General features: G+C 60.8%; 1 protein-coding gene across 3 annotated transcripts; it reads right to left on the bottom strand.

Annotated features, from left to right (window-relative positions):
- Positions 1 to 1,440: 1,440 nt before the first annotated feature.
- LOC101950678 (cytochrome P450 11B, mitochondrial-like) lies at positions 1,441 to 14,382 on the bottom strand. Of its 3 annotated transcripts, none has more exons than XM_065586413.1 (9): positions 14,194 to 14,382; positions 11,527 to 11,682; positions 10,741 to 10,940; positions 9,885 to 10,088; positions 8,922 to 9,076; positions 7,605 to 7,771; positions 7,038 to 7,116; positions 5,995 to 6,186; positions 1,441 to 5,418 (listed from the first exon to the last, which is right to left on the bottom strand). In XM_065586413.1, the coding sequence occupies exons 2-9, from the start codon at positions 11,589 to 11,591 to the stop codon at positions 5,305 to 5,307; spliced, it is 1,176 nt and encodes a 391-aa protein (XP_065442485.1). In that variant the 5' UTR covers positions 11,592 to 11,682; positions 14,194 to 14,382; the 3' UTR covers positions 1,441 to 5,304. The 3 variants fall into 3 exon arrangements, with proteins under 3 accessions (XP_065442485.1, XP_005291229.2, XP_065442486.1); XM_005291172.4 differs by lacking the exon at positions 14,194 to 14,382 and adding an exon at positions 13,065 to 13,412; XM_065586414.1 differs by lacking the exon at positions 14,194 to 14,382 and adding an exon at positions 12,763 to 12,786.
- Between the last annotated feature and the right edge of the window lie 6,172 nt (positions 14,383 to 20,554).

The following is a 20,554-nucleotide window of genomic DNA, read 5'->3' as shown; positions in this document are numbered from 1 at the left end:
TCAATAACACTCATGTTTCCCTTGCCTATTAACAAATCTGTGTATAGTTTATTAAAGGCCTGGCTACAAACGTGGGCTTTGGTGTGAGAGCTAAAGCGCAGGGCCCTGGGGTGAGGACGGGTCCTTTGGGACAGGGAGTAACCTGACTATTGCTGTATCCTTGGGGGAAGGGCCCAGCTATCTCCCAAGTGGCAGGACAGGTGGGGGGGCCCACGGGGCCTGTCTGTGACTCCCCGGTTAGGCTGTGGTAGGGCCTGAGGAGCTCACACCTGGTAACTGGTTGGTGAAATCGAACACAGAACTCACAGCCAATGTGGGGCTGGTGCCGGGTTCCCGGCCCTCTGCCCTGCGGCTGGTACTGATGCCCCAGAGTCACGGCAGGCAGCGTTACACTACCACCCCCCCGCCCACCCGCCCGACATTAGCTCTGCCGACAGATGCACTCTTCTGTTGACATAGTTGTGTCTACACTGGGGGCTTTCTCGGCACAGCTACGGTTATTCCCCCCCCGCCATCCAACGTAATATAGACCCAGCCCAAACGCAGGGGAATAACTGCGCTCTCACCTATCACTAGGTGGCAACTGGTAGCCACAGGAAGGTAGCCATTCACTTATGCTGAAAGAGAAGCAAGCGCTGTAGGCAGGGGTCAGAGGGCTAGCGATGGTGAGTCCCGGGAGGAGGTTTTGTTCTGATTCTTGCATTTGCTCAGGAAGTCGAGGTCGCTGGTAAGTTTTGCTTCCTTTTTCTTCACCTTGTGGAATTTCCATTCAGACGGCAACATCCAGCATCTCCCCCGGTTCTAGCATTGCATATGCTAATACCCGGTGCCGACAAAGCTACAACTCCACTGCAAAAAGCAAGAGTTCCAGTCGGAGAGCGGGGCCAGGAGACCGCGGGAGCCCGGCTTGGCCAGCAGAAAACTGAACCAGCTGGGGAAAGCAGCAGGTGAACACCACGGCCGGGAGCTCTATTTTCTACCGCTCCCCTCAAACAAGGGCAGGATTTTGCTAGATTGCTAAGCACGAGCCCTATTCACATAGCTCCCCGCGAGGCTAGTTTTAATTTCAGGCTTAAATCAGTTATATCGAGAATGTATCTGCTTTCCCAGCTCAGGGAGCATTATTCATAACATGGCAAAGGAAACCGGGACATTGTGACCCTGCCCTTCAGAGCCCAGCGGGAGAAAAAGACCAAGCATTTAGGCTGCCCTGCAGACTGGTGACCCTCCCTCTACCATGAGTCCCAGTCAGCAAACCAGGCTCAGCCAGCCACGCCCAGGACTATGAGCGTCCTTAAAAAAAAGAAAACACCGCAGGGAGGGGGGTCACGAGTGCCTGGAGAGTCACAAGAGGGGCCCTGGTAAGGAAATGCAGAGCAACCCTGAAATATACACACTGATCTGCAAGCGGTTCCAGAAAGAAGAGATCCGACCACATCCAGCCGCACAAAGTTTTGTATTATTTGGAGTTGGCTACAAGACTTCAGTGTTGGAAACGGGGCCAGAGAACTCCTGAGTACATTCACTTTATTTTCTGTGACGTCCAAGAAAGGCGGCTTAGAGTTGCAAGGCATAACGACAAAAGGAAACTCCATTAGTGCAGTTGTGTGTACCTGCTACAGCTGCGTAGCGCATGCTACTGAATTCACATGTTTTCCTATTATTGTTTCATATGTGCAAACTCTACCATAGACAGACCAAACCAATCAAGAGAGACTTTCATATGATGAGTCTGATCATAAGGCACTCGTTTTGTCGTGTCGTTTGGACATTAGATGCTCAGCTGAGGTCATTTCTCCAAATGTTAATCTTTAATCAGCAGAATATTGGCCCTTCATCTTCAGACTTTATTACTTTGCATGCAAAATAGCAGTTTAAACCCCTTTGTTGTTTTACTCTGCAGTTCCAATAGGGTGTATACTAAAAATAGTTGCATTCCTGGTGATAACTGTTCTCGATTACGTTCCCTATGCACTTTCAGACAGAAGGTACCAAGTCAGTGATCCATGTCCATGAAGTCACTTGCTTATGTAAACATCATTGCATTCACGCAGTTCAACTAGTTACCTAAAATACTGGTGGCACACCCGGAGAGCAGGTCAGATTATGAATTATGTATAGAGTTCTGTAGAGAAACTGCCCTGAGTTATTTGGCCAAGTAGCATGTGCTAAGAACCAGCGATACTTACTAACCCTGCTATTCAAAAAACCAAAACCCAACCCACACTTGGTTGTGCAGCCAGGAGCTCTGGGTTTGTCTACACAGGGAGTTACTCAGGAACTGCTCTTCTCAAAGAACGGCCTGTGTAGACAACTCTCTGGTAGCTTTCCCAAGCCCTGCAATGCACTACACCTCACTAAGTCTTCCTGTTCTCAAGGGCCTCCTCCCCCGGGGAATAGGGAAATGGGGGCGCACAGGCAAGGGCCAGCGTACCTATGTGTTATTGTGCTTTCAAAGTTATTATTCAGCCTTAAGCTGAATAAGAACCAGCCATCTCCTGAATGCCAGGGCAGCAAAGGTTCTACAACAAATCACCTATCAACATATGCAAGAGGTACAATGAAATCTAACCCCCTATAGAGTATTCAGAGCAGGGGAAATCCATTTGGCAGAGTAGGCCTGGTCTACGCTAGGAACTTCCAGTCTAGCTGTGCCTGTCAGGGGTGGGGGAAATCCACATTCTGGAGCGATGTAGCTAAACTGACCCAGCCCCTGGGGTAGACACTGCTAGGTGGACAGAAAAATTCTTCCATCAACCCCCACCGCTCGGGGAGGTGGATTATCTCCGCCCATGGGAGCCTAGCAGTGTCTGTGCTGAATTCCTACAGAGGTGCAGCTCCAGCATTACTCTACACTAACCACCTGCATTTGACCAGAGTAGCCGTTATGGTCAATGACTTCAGAAAAAGAGCTTTCAGCGAAGCAACTTGAAGTCTGCCTTGACCATGGCTTATTTGTCCTTTTGTTACTGTAACTCCTACAGCCAGCCAGCCATTGGCGCATGACAATTAATGCTCAGAGGAAGAAAAAAGACGAGTTTCTAGGGAGACCTTGCTGTTAACCCCCACCCAGGAGGGAAATGGATTGCAAGTGATCCTGGTTTAGTGTAATGACTCCGTCTCCCACTCCACTTCAGTTACATGGCATGACACCAGTTCTTACAAACCAGTTCTCTGGGGCCGGACGTCACCTATGTGCTGCTCCGTGACAATCAGCACCGTAGATAAACCCAAACCCAGAATAATTATTTCTATACATCCGCCAAGCCAAGGTTGCCAAATTCACACACCTCAGCCTTAGTCCAAATGGATGAACAGTTTAACAAAGGGAGAAAATACTTCCAATACAGCCTCCCGGCAGCAGACAGATGCCTGGTGCAGACAGGAGAGGCCCAGGAGAGGGGAAGAGATGCTGCAGCCAAGCAGGGAGAGGGCTGGCAGCATTGGCCACCAGGGCTCAGGCTGTCACCTGCCCTACAGCAGAGGTCCCTAAACTGTGGGCGAGTCCCCCGGGGCGGGGGGGTGTGCAGCCCTGCTCCGCTCCCAGCTCCGACCCCAGCCGCGCTCCCAGCCTTAGCTCCGTCCCTGGCTCCAGCTGCAGGCCCAGCCTCGGCCCCCTTCCCCCGTCCATGCCCCCCCCCCCCCGGAGCTGTGGCACTGGGGCGGCCGGGGCGAGGGAGGGCGAGCCCCTGAGAAGTTCGGGGACCCCTGCTCTACAGCCCAGAGTGTTTGCCCGGAGTGAGACGGGGCAGCAGAACGAGGGCTGGGCTAGACCTGCCATGGGAGTGGCTGGGCCCTGCGTCAGAACCGCCAGCCCCCAGCGATCAAAACCCATGAGTCTGACCCTCAAACATCCGGAGCTTGGCCCAAAAAATCATGACTTAAAAAGAAGAATCCAGTGATGTTTGGGGTCTGTCTTTTGCCTTTTTAACTCCCCTCCACTCCTCGGCTGGGCAGCAGGTGAGAATTTTGGGGTGAAATATCACAATGCGTCTCTCCTGGCTGGAGACTCCCTCCCCCTGACCGGGGGCAGCCAGCCACTTCCCAGCACGGTCTTCACTTCTCCGCCTCCTGCTGCCCCAGGGGTCCTCTGTGGGCGGGTCTCAGAAGCCCCAAAGCCCCCCTTCCAGGCTCCTCTCTCTGCTCTAGGGTCACACCCCGGAAGGGCTCATGGCAGGTCAGGTCTGTGTCCTCAGCCCTGCTGCTCTCGTCCAGAGCTCTGCCCGCCTGCCCAGCCCTGAAAGTCCTGGGTGTGAATCATGGCTTCATGACAGCGCCTCCTGCAGGCAGCAAACTCCCAGGACTGAGAGCTGCTGATGCGGTAACATGGCCTTCCCCTGGCCGCTCCGAGGGGATGCCCCTTCCCCCCACACATGCAGGCTGCGGGAGCTGATATCCGAGCCCCTCCATTTCCCACCCCATCACTGGCCCCTGCACCACCCCGTACCCCCCACCTCCCCTGCAGCCCCCAGCCTCCCACTTGCACCCAACATCCCCTGCACCCCATAACTCTGCATCTTCCTCCCCTCACTTTCCCCATCCCCCGCTCTCTGCTGCTCCTCACAGTCCCTGTGTCCCATCCAGCCCCCGGACCCACATTGCCTGGGGCACAGCTTCAACCTCATACAGAAGCGTGGGAGATGGCAGCCATCTTTATTAAGGGCAGCCTCCTTCCCACATGCAGCTGGACTAGAGGGAAACGGTGGCCATCTTGCTGGCTTCAGCCCCATTGACGTGAAGTGAGGGATGGCCACTTCTTTGAATAAGAGAAATGAGGGGGCTGGCACCTCTGCCCCCTCCTCGTCTTCCAACAGAACCTGCCTCCTTCTCCTGCCCCATCCCATGGCTTTATGGTTCCACCCTGCTGGTGGGGTCTCCTGCCGGCACTGGGTCTCTCCCAGTGAAGGAGACCCCTTTCCCCTCTCGGCAGATGGGCAAAGGGGGACTGGATGCCCTTAGGATAGAGGTGGCTGAACTATGGCCCCAGGCCCCCCTCCTCCCATGTTATGTAGCCCATAGAGACTACAAACCCCAGCACGCGGCCGGGATCCACGGGTGGGCCCATTGGCTGTGGGGTCTGCACCTACTTCTGTGTTACAAGGTGTGTGTGTGGGGGGCTGTTCTCTGTACCAGGCTGCCTTAGCATGTTCGGGGGGGAGGGGCTGCCAGCTCGATGCCCTGCCTTGGAGAGGGGTCTGTCTCGATAGCACAACCCCCCCTTCCCACCCCTGGCTGCTGGATTCCTCCTCCCCTCCCCCATGCCCAGGGTACAGAAAGAGCAGGCGGGGAGCCAGGGTGAGGGGCTCAGTCGATGGGCCGAAACGTGAGCAGAGGCGGCTTCTCCGGCATGAGGATGAACCCGAAGACGGTTTTAATATCGGCCTTGGACACCGTGTCGATCCGGAAGTTCCGCAGGACCTGAAAGGAGACGGACAGCCGGTGTGACACCGGAGCAGCTTGGGCTGGGATCCGGCCAGCTGGTCTGAGCCACAGCAGGGCTGGGCTGCGGTGTGTGGGGCTGGGAGACCCAGATGCTGCAGGGCGTGGGGCTGGGAGGGGATTGCGCAGGGGCATTTACTGGCTCATTTCTGCTGGTCACTCCTGACTCAGGGCTACGGGGCCTGCTCAGTCCAGGGCAGACGGAAGAAGAAGAATGCAAGCTCCTAAATCCCCTGCCTGAGGGATGAGGAGCAGAGCAGGGGGGAGCCCTGGAATAGGTAAGGGGGCTGCGGGTCAGGACTGAGGCACATAGTGCAGAGCTGAGGGGAGCCCAGGGCAGGGATAGCAGGGGACAGTGGGCTGGGGCTGGTGGCCGAGCTGCGTGGGAAGGTCACAAAGTGACAAATACTTTCTCCTTTTCTTGAAGTACCAAGAAACAAGTTGAGTTGTGTAAAGTTTGGCCAACGTACAGTGAGAGCCCCGTGAGCTCGGGCCAGCCCCAGGCCTGCCCCCAGGCTGCCCGGCTCTCCGCCCTGCCACCTCTCCCCAACTCACGTGCATGAGGAACAGCATCATTTCGGTCTCTGCCAAGCGGCGGCCGATGCACTGCCGGGCCCCGAAGCCGAAGGCCAGGGCCTTGAAGCTGTTATCCTCCTTGCTTAGCCAGCGCATGGGGTCGTAGCGCTCCGGGTTGCTGAACACCTCCGGGCTCCGGCCCATGGCGTACAGCCCCACCTGGCACAGGGTCTGTGGGGCAGCAGAGGGGAGAGGGTGGCCACTAGGCTCCACCAATCAGATGCAAGCTTGCTTGCACACAGAGAGCTGATTGGTTTATACCTCCGTCATTTCAACAGCTGCTGCTTTGTCCAACAGAAGTCAGGGGCTGACGCAGGCCATGGGCCCTTGTGGGAGTGCTTTAATGTCCCTGCAATGTATCAGCAAAACCCAAAAACCAAGAGCAGCGGGGGGAGGGGAAGGGGAACTCGCCATGTAGCTGTTGAGGGAGCTTCCCCTCCCTGCCTGTCTCACTCCCCCACAGGGCAAGGAAGGTGGAGGTCAGAAGGCTGCACCCCAAGAGTACTGGCTCCCCCGGCAGAGAGAGCGCCTCACTGACCCCCCCCAGCCCTTCAGCTTGGCCCCATCCGCTTCCCCTGTGAAATATTACTCAGGTCCCCAAAAAAAGTCAAAATTGAGGTTAAAAAAATTGGTCAAATGTGACTAGTGGTTTGATCAAAAGCCAGGATTTTTTGTGGCAAATCAGGAAAGGGCTCGGTCCCCTGCCGTACCCCATCACACGCGGCGGGGCAGTTCTGGTGCCCTGCCCCCTGTCACGGCTGGTCCCTGCAGCTTCGGGGGGCAGAGTGAGAAGCCCTCGTGTGCTGGGGCAGTGGTGCAATGCTGTGGATGGGGCCTGGGGTGTGCTGTTCCCTTCCAGACCCCCAACGCTCTTCTAAGCACGGAGTAGGAGTTCTCACTTTGTGATCCGCATGGGCGTCTGAGCAGCCAGCCTGACCCCCGGGCCAGTGAGCCTCCCCCCTTCCTGGGGGCACCTCCCGGCTGCAGAGAATGGGGGTGGGGGCGGAGGAGCAGGGACTCACCCCAGCTGGCACGCGGTAGTTCTGGAGCACCACGTCTTTGGTTGGGTAGCGCTGCACCGTGATGCCCACAGGGTAGAGCCTGCCAACAGAGCCGCACCGTCAGCTGGCTGCCCCGCCACCATCTAGACAGCTGGCCTGACACTGCTCAGACCAAACGGCCCCTGGGGGGAGCCCCACGTCACTGCCGCTGCCCTTCATTCACCCACTGGTGCGGCTTAGCTTTGAACCCCGCGGATCCAGCGTTCCCTGCTTCCAGCTGCCCTCCTCATCCCGGATCAGCCGCCGGCCATCTGTGCCCCACAGTGTCTGCCATGCCCACGCCCTCTTCCCGCTCGTGCCTGGCCAGACCCCACGGCTGTAGGGCCCGCTGGGCTGGGCTGCCCCCAGAGTCCTGTGCCCGGAGAGTCGCGTCCCCAGCACTCCCTGGACAGATGCACGGGCACAGGCAGGCGTTTTAGCCCCAGACCCAGTGCCTGGCATGATGGAGAAGTTGCCCTTGGAGCCCCAGGCAGCAGAGCCCACCCTCCTTTCCCCATGGGCCCCGGAGGCTGTGCCCTTGGCCCTCACCTCAGTGTCTCCTTGAGGGCGCTTTTGAGCAGCGGCATGGAGTTCAGCACCTTGGAGAGCTCCCGTGGCCCCTGCGACTCGGCCTCGGCGATCTCCCGGCGAATGGCCGTCTGGACGCTGGGGTTGCGGGCCAGCTCGAAGAGGGTGAAGAGCAGGGGCATGGCAGTCTGGGCCAGAGGGGACAGTCAGAGCCGGCCCACCCCTGTGCCTCCCCCGGGGGCGCAGCATGCTGGGCACAGCCACGTCTCCCTGGGGCCTGTGCGGGACGGTCCCAGTTGCGTTGGCCAACCCAGCGTTACCAGCCACTGAGACTTCCCCGGCCTTGTCAGTCTGAGTCACGATCTCGGAGATGCAGCCTCAGCCTTCCTCTGCTCTGTCCCCCCCACCCCGTTCGCTGCGCTCTAGGCCTGTTCCCCCTGAATCACCCCGCCCCCTCCATGGGGTTCAACCCCCCTGGGTCACAACAGACCCATTCATGTAGGTGCTTCCCCCTCGCCCCTCCGGCTCTTCCCAGAGCATTGTCCAACATGGCCACCTCCTTGCAGGTTCCAGGTGCCCTGAGTTGGGGGGGTGAGCCGGGGGGAGCCCCACCAAGGGGAGCTTCTGCCTAGGCAACCACCAGACACGCTGTGTCCCTTTGCTGAGTCAGGGCCTGTTTGCTGCCCCCGTAGTCCCTCAGCCGTTCCTGCTCCCCCCACTGGGGGTCTGGTTCACCCCCCCCCCCATGAGTATTATGCAGGTCTCTGGCCTGAGTCTAGTATTGTTCCCCCAAGCCGGTCTCTGGTTTCTCCAGGGACCCCAGGAGCATTTCTCTGTCCTGTGGAGTTAGTCACTGCCGTGCTGGCTGCTTGTGAGGGTCTCTAACCGGCCCAACCCAGGGCTGAGGCCTGCCAAGCCCTCGCCAGGCTAACTGGGAAGGACACCAGGGGCCTCACTAACATGCCGATCTCTCCCACGAGGAGAGCTCCCAGACCTGGGTGGCGATAAAGCCAACAGGGCCCCGCGGGAATTGAACCGGAGCTAGAGGGAGGACTAGAGACCCAGAGGAGGCAACAAGGAACAAGTTCCTGTCCATAGGTAGGTCAGGAACCTGTGGAGCCCTGTGGCAAGGTGGGAATTCCCCACTCAGCTCCACAGGGACCTTTCGGCTCCTGGCTGGCCCAAGCGGGAGCCCCAGAGCTCAGGAGCAGCTGTGAGCACTGGGACACCCCGGGAGCTGTGAGCCGCTCCGGGAGGATGGGCTGGGCTGCCCGCAATCCCGAACCGCGTCACTGCCAGGGAGCTGGCCTGCCAGAGGGGAGGGTGCCGGGTACTCACTGTGTCCACGCCGCCTGCAGTGAACTCAGTGATGTTGGCCTTGATGGAGTCCAGTGGCAGCTCCGCCTGCATGAGCAGCTCCGCCATGATCCCCGAATACTTCCGGGGCTGCCCCAGGCAGAACTCCTGGTAGATGTTCTGGATACACTTATCAGCTGGGGGACGAGTACGGGGTGAGCGACTCCTCCCAGCCGGGCTCACAATCCCTCCTCAGCCCCAGGGCAGGAAACAAACCAGAGCCCCAGGCCCTAGGGAAAGGAACATGCCTAGGCCCAGGGGAGCAGAGCAGGCCGGGACCAGCCTCAGAAACCCTGAGGAAGATGCGGGCTTCCCCCCTTTAGAGAAGGGGAACTGAGAGGGCAAGTGTCCAGAACCCCACAACTCCAGAGCCCCAGACAGAACCCAGGAGTCCTGGCTCCCAGCCCTCCCCCCAAACAGTGTCCCAGAGCCAGGAATGGAACCCAGGAGTCCTGGCTCAAGCTCTGAGGCTCTCCCCACTGGCCATTCTGCCCCAGGAAGGGGGAGGAAGAGTGTGGAGGAGCAAGGGGCCATGGGAAGTTTGCTAGAGGCGGTGACATGCAAGCCCCACGGTGCTCCTACAGCTGCGAGACAGCCGGACGCAGGGGTGTGCTTTGGAGACGGGCGTGCAGTTGTTTTGCTGCTGGGAGCTGGTTATGTCTCAGGTGGGCAGATCCCGGGCAGACCCGCAAGGAAAAGGAGATTCTTTCATTGCACCAGCGCTGGGCACAGTGCCCCAGCCTGGCACTGCAGGGGACGGGGCTGTGTGGCCTGGGGTGCGAGCTCATTGCTAAGAGGCGACATTCCAACCTGTACCGCGTGTGGCTGTCCAGGAAAGGGCCGGGTGTCCCTAGGGGAGCAGCACCTGCTGTGGGGCCCCCAGGCCTGTTGCAGGAGACCCCGCGGGGATGCCCCCCTCCTTCGTGCCCTCTGCCCCCGGCTCACCATGCTTGAAGATGGTGTCCCAGGCCTCGATGTGGTCCCTCCACAGCTTGGTGTTGACCCAGCGCATGAGGCCCGGGGGGATGAAGAGCAGCGGCAAGGTGGTCCGCAGCATGGTCTCCACGGCGCTGATAAACCTCTGCGACTCCGCGTTGGGGCTTTCCTCCAGCAGCCCCAGCCGCTCCCCATACAGGGCGTAGCTGCTTGCTGGCCGGAGGGGAGGGGAACCGTGAATGGATCAGCATCGCCGTGTACAGCTCAGGGGCCGGGGTTAACCTGCCCCCATGCACACAGCAGGGCGGAGCAGAGCCAGGAATCGAACCCAGGTGTCCTGGATGCTAGGCCACCCCTTCCTTCCCCCGACTGTCCCTTGGCTCCCCGCCAGCGTGTTCAGCGCCCTTCTACACCAAAACCACGTCAGAGAGCTGCTGGGGGCCTACCTGCCCCGGCTCACAAGCGGGCTGTCGACTGTTGTGTCCGTCTGGCTGGGCTTTGGGAGGCAGGCAGGAGGCCAGCCTGCACGGATCGGCAGGGCCGGGGATGGGGCAGATGAGAGCTCACCCCGACCTTTGCCTGGTGCGGGGGCAGTTTGCTCAGAGTCCCTGGGCCTGGCTTGTCTAAATGGAGTAGGACGTGGGTACGCAGCGCGCCTGGTCCCAGCTTCGTGCCCACCAGGAGCCGGGACCCAGGGACGAGCCAGGCAGAACCCGGCAGGGGGCACCAGTGGCAACCCCACAGGGGCAGGGCTTTGCATTTCCCACATTGGCCACAGGGCGTCGCTCTGATGCCACAACCCCCAGGGCCATGGGGCGAGGACCTGGAGCCCCGGCATGGGCCGCAGCTCCCCTCGCCCACCTACCCTCCAGGGTGAAGCGGAACAGGTCACTGTAGAGGTCGATGGTGAGCGAGCGGCGCGTGTTCTTGCTGATGCGCTGGTGCATGAGGGTGACAAAGTCCTGGGCCACTGCGTTGAGGAAGGGCAGGAATTTCCGGGTGCCCGCAGGGCTGATCACCTCCTTGTTGAGGATCAGGCGGTCCGAGCGCCACTCCTCCCCGTTCCTGCGGGCGGGAGAGCCAGCGAGTGACACTGCCCTCTGCTGGGGGCATCAGAGCTGCCCAGGGGGTGTGTCATCAGCCCCGCATTGCCCCCAGCCTTGGGAGATTCCTCTTCAGCTCCAGGGGCAGGAGGGGCTGGGGGTGAGCACCGAGCGCCTGGCCCCCACCATCTGCAGCAAAGGGGCACGCGTGGGAGCACAGTTACTGTCAGAGCCAGGACATGCCACCTGGCTCCAGGGAGCAGAGCGCCCCCGCATGGCTGCGGCCAGTCACTGGCTCAGTTCTCACCTAAGCAGATCCTAGCTCACGGGCGATGCCCAGGGGGATGAAAGTTCCCCTGGGCCCAGACTACCCCTCCCCTCCCTCTGTCCCCAGCCTCCTCCATGCCTCTCCCCCCTGCCCCAGGCCTTGCCCTCCTCTGTGTCCTGCACCTCACCCTCACCCCATGCCTCTGACCCCCTCTCCTCTCCCCCTGCCCCAGGCCTTGCCCCTGCCCTCCTCCCTCTGTCCTGCATCTCATGCCCTGCCCCTCCCCAACTCCCTTTCCTCTGCCCCCCATCCTGCCCCCCCGCTGAGCGGCGGCCCTTACAGCAGGAAGATGCCACACTTGTGGTTGCGGAGCTGGCGGTGGGCGATCCAGGACTCGATGCCCATGCGCCGCGGGAAGATCCCCTCCGACTGGAAGAGCTGGGCCGCGTCTCGGGGCAGCAGCACGTTGACGCAGTTGTAGGTGCCCACGGTCTCCCTGTGGGGAAAAGTTCTGGCCTCAGCTTGGCCCCCGCTGCCCATCCCCCGGCCCGGTGAGCCCAGGCAACGGGGGCTGCGAGGTCGGACCCCCACGAGCAGAGAAGGTCATGCAGCCTCTCCCTGGGACCCAGGGATCTGAGCGGTTCTCCCCAGAGCCAGCTAGGGAGGGTTCTCCCCTCCCTGCTTCAGGGCAGGAGGCCTTCGGGATTCCCACCCCTCTCCCAGCTGCTGGTCCCGCCCCTGCCTCCGTAGGCACCGGGGGGGTCACTCCCAAAGAGCTGCCAACTGCAGCTAACCCAGCTGCCAGGCCCAGCCCCAGCCTGAGGCCCAGCGCGGGCTCCCCTGGGCTCCGGATCCATCGCTCCAGAGTCCAGCACGCGCCCCTGGGGCCAGGCACTGGGTGGGCACCCGTCTGTGCCTGGGGAGGGGGCCTCCCCCAGGGTACTCGAGAGACATGGATTCCCCAAGGCTCTCTGGTGCCAGCAGCTGCTGAGCCAGGCTCGGTGCTGGTGCTTCTCCTGGTAACGGAGCTTCTCCGTGCAGGCGGAGCCTGCGCCATCCAGAGCCCGCAGGCAAGTGCCCTAGAGACGGACAAGCCTCTGCCAGCCCCTAGCACTTCCCAGCCCATCCCTTGCCTCTTCCCAAGCTCCGGGAGTATTGCATAGGGACAAGGATTCCCGCACTGCTGGGTGCGCTGGTGCGGAAGCTGGGGCCAGCGCTCTGCCGCCTGACCCCAGCAGCCAGCTCAGGCCCTGAAGCATGAGAGTTGATTGCCCCCCCTCTCTCCAGAGAGGGATGGTTGTGGATTTATCCTTTACAAAATATCCACCGTGGGTGTCTGACTCCCATCTCCTGCTGCAGGGAGTTCCAGGGGTTGGCCCTGCTGGGCATGTCATGCCAGTGGCTCTGAACGGAAGAGGGGCTGGTCCCTCTGGAGGGAAGTGCTGGGACACCTCAGCCGGAGGGGGGTGGGGAAATGCAGCCCTGAACCTGGGGGCACAGATGGGCTGATGGAGCTTCGCCATCTCCAACGTCTTGGATCAGTCCGGCGCCTCCCGCCCCAGTGCCCCGGCCTCACCCAGCGCCGCTCGGTCCCCGGGGACCGGTCCAGGAGCTGCCGGCTCTGATCCTCCGGCTCCAGGAGCAGCCGCTGCGTTTAGATCCCGGGCAGGGCCCCCTAGAGCCCCCCGCAATGGGGGGATCGCGGGGCCGGCAGACACAGGACGGGGTCTCACCCCCACACTAACGGGACCAGCCAGCCCGGGCGGGCCCAGCTCCCCCTTCCAGCGGGCAGGGCGCTGCTTGGAGCGGGAGAAACCCGCGCTCCCGGAGCGGCCGCCCCCCGGAGAACCCAGGAGTCCGGCGGCCCGCGGGCCGCACCTGTAGATGGGCCCGAGGCGCTGGAAGTTGCGCTGCATGACCAGGTGGAAGCGCGGGAAGCTGTTACTCCGCCACAGGCGGTACAGGCTGAGCCAGGCGTTGCGGCCGCTGCGGGGGATGGCTTCGTAGGGCAGCGGCCGGGCGGCGGCCGGGGCCGGGGCCGGGGCCAGCGCCGGGGCCGTGGAGCTGCGGGCGGCCCCCGACGGGAGGCAGCGGGAGAGGCGGCGCTGGGCGGGCCGCTTCCAGAGCTGGCTCGGCGGGCCCATGGCCGGGGCGCACGGAGGGTCCGCGGGGCTCGCTGCGCAGCCGGTGCCCGGCTCGCCCCTTAAATCCCCTGGGACCGGCCCGCCCCGCCCCGCCCCGCAAGGACACGGCCACGCCGAGCGCCCGGAACGGGCTGGGCCCGGCCCCCGCATCCCCCTTCGCCCGCCCCTCCCATCCCCACTCGTCCACCCCCCCCGGGCCCTACCCGCCCCCCCCATCCCCACTCGCCCCCCCCCCCGGGCCGTGCCCGGCCCCCGCATCCCCACTCGCCCACCCCACCCCCCGGGCCCTGCCCGGCCCCCGCATCCCCCTTCGCCCGGCCCCCCCATCCCCACTCGCCCACCCCCCCCGGGCCCTACCCGCCCCCCCATCCCCACTCGCCCGGCCCCCCCCGGCCCCTTTCCGGCACCCGCATCCCTCCTCACCCGCCCCCCCCCGTCCCCCGCGTCCCTTCTCACCCGCCACCCCCCCCAGCACTGCCCCCTCCCCCGGCCCTCCTCAGCCGGCACCCCCGGGCCCTGCCTGTCCCCGCGTCAGTGCCAGCCGCAGGGCAGAGGGCCGGGCCCCGGCACCAGCCCCACATTGGCTGTGAGCTCTGTGTTCGATTTCACCAACCAGTTACCAGGTGTGAGCTCCTCAGGCCCTACCACAGCCTAACCGGGGAGTCACAGACAGGCCCCGTGGGCCCCCCACCTGTCCTGCCACCTGGGAGATAGCTGGGCCCTTCCCCCAAGGATACAGCAATAGTCAGGTTACTCCCTGTCCCAAAGGACCCGTCCTCACCCCAGGGCCCTGCGCTTTAGCTCTCACATCGAAGCCCACGCTTGTAGCCAGCCCTAGAACAAGCTGTCGAAAGCTTTATTACCTGGGACAGGAAACAGGAGAGTTCTTGACGAGGTGAAGCCGGGAACCACAGAGACACACCGGAGTTACAGTCACAAGTTTCCAAAGGGACTAGACGCGTCTATCACATGCAAGCTCCATACGTCCTGTAGGGCTGACCCAGGCTGAGCACTGGGGATCTCTTGCTTCTGCCTAGAAACCTGCCCCTCCGGAGCCCAAGCAGAGTATAATCATTTCCCTCTGCCTGGGGGTTTTATCCCCCTCCCCCCATGTGCTCTGAGCTGGGAACTCAGCTGATGGGAGGAAACCACTTGCACGACTCAGCTTCGTGGGGGGCACAGCAGGTGTCGATGGTCCTTTCCTGTGGGGTAGGACGTGACACCTCCCGCTGGAGCCAGCACTTCACACTGGTTAATGTCTCTCTCCTGCCTGGTGAGTTACACGCTCACAGAAGCTCCCAATCCAACCGCTCAGATGTTCCCTTGCACTAGGGCAGGGATAGGCAACCGATGGCACGCGTGCCAAAGGCGGCACACGAGTTGATTTTCAGTGGCACTCACACTGCCCGGGTCCTGGCCACCGCTCCGGGGGGCTCTGCATTTTAATTTAATTTTAAATGAAGCTTCTTAAACATTTTAAAAACCTGATTTACTTTACATACAACAATAGTTTAGTTATACATTATAGACTTATAGAAAGAGATCTTCTAAAAACGTTAACATGTATGACTGGCACACGAAACCTTAAATTAAAGTAAATAAATGAAGATTCGGCACACCTCTTCTGAAAGGTTGCCAACCCCTGCACTAGGGGATACAGACGTGATACGTGAGATGGATGCTGGTGGCAGCTCCCCACCATTCCATACAGTCTAAACACGACCCACATGCGTAGCATCCTGACCCCCGTCTGAGCCATACTAACACTCGGGGGGCCAGGCCGGTTCCAGTGACCTATTTGTTGGGGTTCCCTTGAGACAAGGGGACCTTGGCTTGAGCTGGGGCCTGGTCTGCCAGCCTCACAAGAGGTACAGAGAAAGGCAACATGATGATGAGGGGGATGGAACAGCTGCCATTTGAGGAAAAATTAAAAGGACTTGGACTGTTCAACTTAGAAAAGAGACGACTAAGGGGGGATATGACAGAGGTCTAGGAAATCACGGCTGGTGTGAAGAAAGCAAATAGGGAAATGTTATTTATCCCTTCTCATAACACAAGAACTAGGGGTCACCCAATGAAATGAACAGGCAGCAGGTTTAAAACAAACATAAGGAAGTATTTCTTCACACAACGCACCGTCAACCTGTGGAACTCCTTGCCAGAGGATGTTGTGAAGACCAAGACTATAACAGTGTTCAAAAAATGAACTAGATAAATTCATGAGGAGTCCTTGTGGCACCTCAGAGACTAACACATTTATTTGGGCATAAGCTTTCGTGGGCTAAAACCCATGCATCTGATGAAGTGGGCTGTAGCCCACGAAAGCTTATGCCCAAATAAATGTGTTAGTTTCTGAGGTGCCACAAGGACTCCGCCTTGTTTTTGCTGACACAGACTAACACGGCTACCCCTCTGAAACCAGCAGAGCTCTATTTGTGTGTGTGTGTGTGGGGGAGCTGAGGGCTGGGATGGCCGGAGCTGCAGGTCGAGGATGAGGGGCACCAGCAGAGCTGCGTGTGAAGCCCGCACAGCCCCTCCCACACTTTGCCTGGCTCTAAGCCCTGCTGTTAATCCCTCATTTTCATGAGTGCTAAAAATACCCTGCACACCGGGCAGAGCAGGGAAAGCGCAAGGTCTTGGGACTGGCTCCCTCTGATCTATTCATAGCGCAGCCCCCACCGCCCTCCCCCAGCGATGTTCCTCTCCACAGCAGGGTCAAGAGAAAGGGCAGCTGCTGGGTGCGCTCCCTGCCAGCCCTGGCGGGGTGCAGAGGGGAGTGTGAGCAGAGCAGTGCATTGTGGGTTAGCCCCCCCATGGAAGGGGTCTCCCCCATGGCATCGGGGGGCTCACCTGCAGGGTCTGCAGGAGCCATCGCCTCACAGGTTCGCGGGTGTCTGAGACGGAGGGTTCTGCCTGCTCCCCACGACACTGCCACGGCCCGGCAGCCTCTGACCGCAGGAGAAGCTGGTAAAGGAGTCGTGGGGCCTGGCCTGAGCAGGCAGCAGCCCCTGGCACCTGCCCAGCGTATCCCTGGTCCTCCCGGGGCGCCCGACTGAGAGATGAACTGATGGGACGTGGACACTGCACCCCTGGATAGCGACATCCACTGTCGCATGGCGGGCGGGGATCGAACCCGGCGCTCCAGTAGCGCCACCAGCCCCTGCGACAGGACTGGCCCCTCCAGGGAAAGGCAGCGGCTGCCTGCTCCCGTGCTGGGGGTGTTACACTGCACAGCCTGGGGCCGTGCCGCACACACCACCGGCTTCCTGGGGCTGAGATTCTGGGGCAAGGTTGATACCGGCCTGGCCTCCCACAGCACCCGTCCCTCCGTCCTCCCACAGCACCCGTCCCTCCGTCCTCCCACAGCACCCATCCCTCCGTCCCCAACCCACCCGTCCCCCCGTCCCTCCATCCCCCAACCCACCCGTCCCTCCGTCCCCCAATGAACCCCTCCCTCCATCCCCCAACGCACCCATCCCCCAACCCACCTGTCCCTCCATCCTCCCACAGCACCAGTCCTTCTATCCCCCCAACCCACCCATCCCTCCATCCCCCAACACACCCATCCCTCCGTCCCCAACCCACCCGTCCCCCCGTCCCTCCATCCCCCAACCCACCCGTCCCTCCGTCCCCAACCCACCCGTCCCCCCGTCCCTCCATCCCCCAACCCACCTGTCCCTCCGTCCCCCAATGAACCCGTCCCTCCATCCCCCAATGCACCTGTCCTTCTGTCCTCCCACAGCACCCCTCCCTCCATCCCCCAACGCACCCATCCCCCAACCCACCTGTCCCTCCATCCTCCAACAGCACCAGTCCCTCTATCCCCCCAACCCACCCATCCCTCCATCCCCCAACACACCCATCCCTCCGTCCCCAACCCACCCGTCCCCCCGTCCCTCCATCCCCCAACCCACCCGTCCCTCCGTCCCCAGCCCACCCGTCCCTCCGTCCCTCCATCCCCCAATGCACCTGTCCCTCTGTCCTCCCACAGCACCCCTCCCTCCATCCCCCAACGCACCCATCCCCCAACCCACCTGTCCCTCCATCCTCCAACAGCACCAGTACCTCTATCCCCCCAACCCACCCATCCCTCCATCCCCCAACACACCCATCCCTCCGTCCCCACAAAGCACCCGTCCCTCCGTCCTCCCACAGCACCCGTCCCTCCGTCCCCCAACCGACCCGTCCCTCCATCCCCCAATGCCCCTGTCCCTCTGTTCCCCAACCCACCTGTTACCGAAATGTAACTTAGGGCTTTTTTGCACGCTATGGCTTTTACCCTGAGGAATTATGAACGAGAGGCTTAGTTTTGCCCACACTTTTAACACCCAAGTGTACCAGATAGAAATTTATTAACCGGTTAACCAGAACAGAACCAGAACCAGAGTTAGATAGTGTTTTTTTATTCTATTAGGGCTCACCTTATTGGAGCACGAACCCCAGGGGCCGCGGTGAAGCTGAGAAAGAGGGGCTAAACACCCCGTTGGTGCCATTTTTAGTTTGCCGCAGCCGTTTGGAGTTTAATGTTTGAGCTAGGAGGGTGCCATCTGGGTTGCCAGAAACTGTTACCAAAATGTCAGGTTTGCCAACTGAGAGCCAATAACAGCCAGACAGGGATAAGGAAAGGTTGCTTTATTTTGCAGAAAAAAGGAGAGCTTTGCACCTTGGTACAAAAACTTTGTTTTCTACAAATTTTACAGGTTTCAGAGTAGCAGCCGTGTTAGTCTGTATCCGCAAAAGGTGTCACAAGTACTCCTGTTCTTTTTACAAATTTTACAGATCTTTTATACACACTTAGACAAAGACTTTTGCTGTGTTAACACTTAATTGGTGGTGACCAGACCCTGTACTTTTGCTATTTGGTTAGTGAAAACCGGTTTGGAACTGGTTTTCTTTGCTTTAAGGCAGGGAAGACAAAATAGTTTAAAAGTTTAGGCGAGCTGTGTACGTAAGGTGCCTGCTACCCCAATGGCCGTTGGTAGCCATAACGGCTGCTAAATTGTAAAAAAAAAAAAAAAAAGACGGGGGGGGGTTTACTATTAACTTTTACACACCCATCACTCCGTCCAGGACTGTCATTAAAACCCCACAGGTGTGCAAGGCAGTTTGCAGGCAAGTCCAGGTGAATGGCCCTGCCGCGGGCTGCTGCAGGCCAAGAGGTGTCCCCAGCTCCCACTGCCCCCAGAGGCAGTAAAGAGCGGGATGGTACCCCGAGCGCTCGCTCCAGACTCAGTCGATGAGCCAGTTACACCGCGTGTCACTGCAGGTCACAGCGCTGGTGTGCACAGCCGTGAATTGGGTCATCCCAGCACAGGAGCCATCCTCCCTTGGCATTGCATGGCACTGCGGCTTTTCCACCCTGGCATAAGGGGGGTGACCCTGTGCCTGCCAGTCCCCAGCTCCCACCTGGCCTTCCAGGCTGTTGGCTGCTGGTGTCAATTCCAACGGCCCCCAGGCCGCTTGAACGAAGCCGGGGACCAGCCTGGCACAAGCCGCCCGGAATCGGGGACCCCCTGGCCCTGAGCTGCGCTGTGAGCTCCTGGTAGTGCCGAGGTTCTGCCGCCACAGGGGAGAGCCAGGTTCTCAGTGGGGATTTCCCACTGGCTTTGATCATAGGGTCTCACCCTTGCCTGCGCCTCTGAGAGGGAGTCGGGACCTCCTGGCAGCATGAGAAACGTGTTTTAGGGGAGATTGGGGGGGGGCAGGAGCCAGACCTCTCTCCGTCTCAGCATCGTGCAGGGCCCAGCCAGGCCCGGTAGGCTCCCGGCTCTGGCCCATAGGGCACGGCCTCCTTGCCTGTCCCCGTTGTTCTGCTGTGGCCTCAGCAGCTGCTCTCTCCCACCAGCAGGGGGCGGCGGGGAGCCCTCTCTGGATCAGCTGCTCGGCGTGGGGGAGGGGAGGCAGAGGGTAATCGGACTGACGGGAGCCTTGCAATCGGCCAGACCAGGACGCAAATAGGTAACCCCCAGAAAGCTGGAGATCCCCGCTCCCTGGCTTATGGGACATGGAGTCCTGGACTTGGGGGGCAAACAGGCCTTTAAATAGCCCCTGGCCTGGGCTGGCTTCGGCCCCACGCTGGGTCAGTATGATACACAGCCCGCAGCTAGGGCAGACACGTGTCGTGCCGCACGTCTCCCAAAGGCCATCGAGAGCTCCCTGGTGGGGGCGGGGGGGCGAGCGGGACGCCGGCTGTGGGAGCCACCGGGGGGGCCAGCAGCATTGAGCGGGTCCTGGCGTCACCGAGCACTCGGACGTTTCAAGGCCCTGTCAGAGACGCAGCCAAGGAAAGCAGGTTGCGGCCGCGAGGGACGATGCCCTGAGATAAGGGCTCTAAATATACCAGGCCGTGGGGGAACAGTGGCGGCCCGCCAGGCCTGGCTGCTGTCTGGTGCCCGTTCAGCCAGGCCTTGGGCACCCATATCACCTCCACAGGCTAGCCAAGAAATGAACCCTGGTGTGATGGAAATACCATGTGGCCTGCACGGCTGCTTCCACTAGCCACGGCGTCAGGCTGGCCAGCACCCTCTGCCAGCCGGGCGCCACATGGGCAGGGAATCCAGTCTGCCAGCCGGGCGCCACATGGGCAGGGAATCCAGTCTGCCAGCCGGGCGCCACATGGGCAGGGAATTTCTGCCAGCCGGGCGCCACACGGGCAGGGAATCCAGTCTGCCAGCCGGGCGCCACACGGGCAGGGAATCCAGTCTGCCAGCCGGGCGCCACACGGGCAGGGAATCTCTGCAAGCCGGGCGCCACACGGGCAGGGAATCTCTGCCAGCCGGGCGCCACACGGGCAGGGAATCTCTGCCAGCCGGGCGCCATACGGGCAGGGAATTTCTGCCAGCCGGGCGCCATACGGGCAGGGAATCTCTGCAAGCCGGGCGCCACACGGGCAGGGAATCTCTGCAAGCCGGGCTGGGGAGGAGCATGGGCAGGAGACAGATGCTCAGTGCAATGGACTTAGTTCTCCACAGGGAGAGAACATAAGACAGCGGCTGTAAAAACAGAGTCAGTTCAGAGTTTAATATCCAGCAGACTGCTCACATAGGAACGGCCAGACGGGTCAGACCAAGGGTCCAGCCAGCCCAGTGTCCTGTCTGCCGACAGTGGCCAGTGCCAGGTGCCCAGAGGAGATCCTCCCTCTCTCCCTCCCTCCATCCCCCCAACCCACCAATCCCTCCATCCCCCCAGACACCCCTCCCTCCATCCCTCCAACACACCTGTCCC

Source organism: Chrysemys picta, chromosome 2 (genome assembly GCF_011386835.1).
Source record: "Chrysemys picta bellii isolate R12L10 chromosome 2, ASM1138683v2, whole genome shotgun sequence".
NCBI lineage: Eukaryota > Metazoa > Chordata > Testudines > Emydidae > Chrysemys > Chrysemys picta.
The sequence above is the reverse complement of the archived record's forward strand: the minus strand, read 5'-3'. Positions and strand labels throughout refer to the sequence as shown.

Bases quoted from the DNA above. Each gene is read 5' to 3' on its own strand.
- LOC101950678 (XM_005291172.4), bottom strand. From the start codon at position 13,330: ATGGGCCCGCCGAGCCAGCTCTGGAAGCGGCCCGCCCAGCGCCGCCTC. The intron at 10,089-10,740 runs GTAGGTGGGCGA...CCCTCCGGCCAG, and splicing joins GTTCCGCTTCACCCTGGAGG to CAAGCAGCTACGCCCTGTAT. The intron at 7,772-8,921 runs GTGAGTACCCGG...CCTCTGGCCCAG, and splicing joins CTGCAGGCGGCGTGGACACA to ACTGCCATGCCCCTGCTCTT.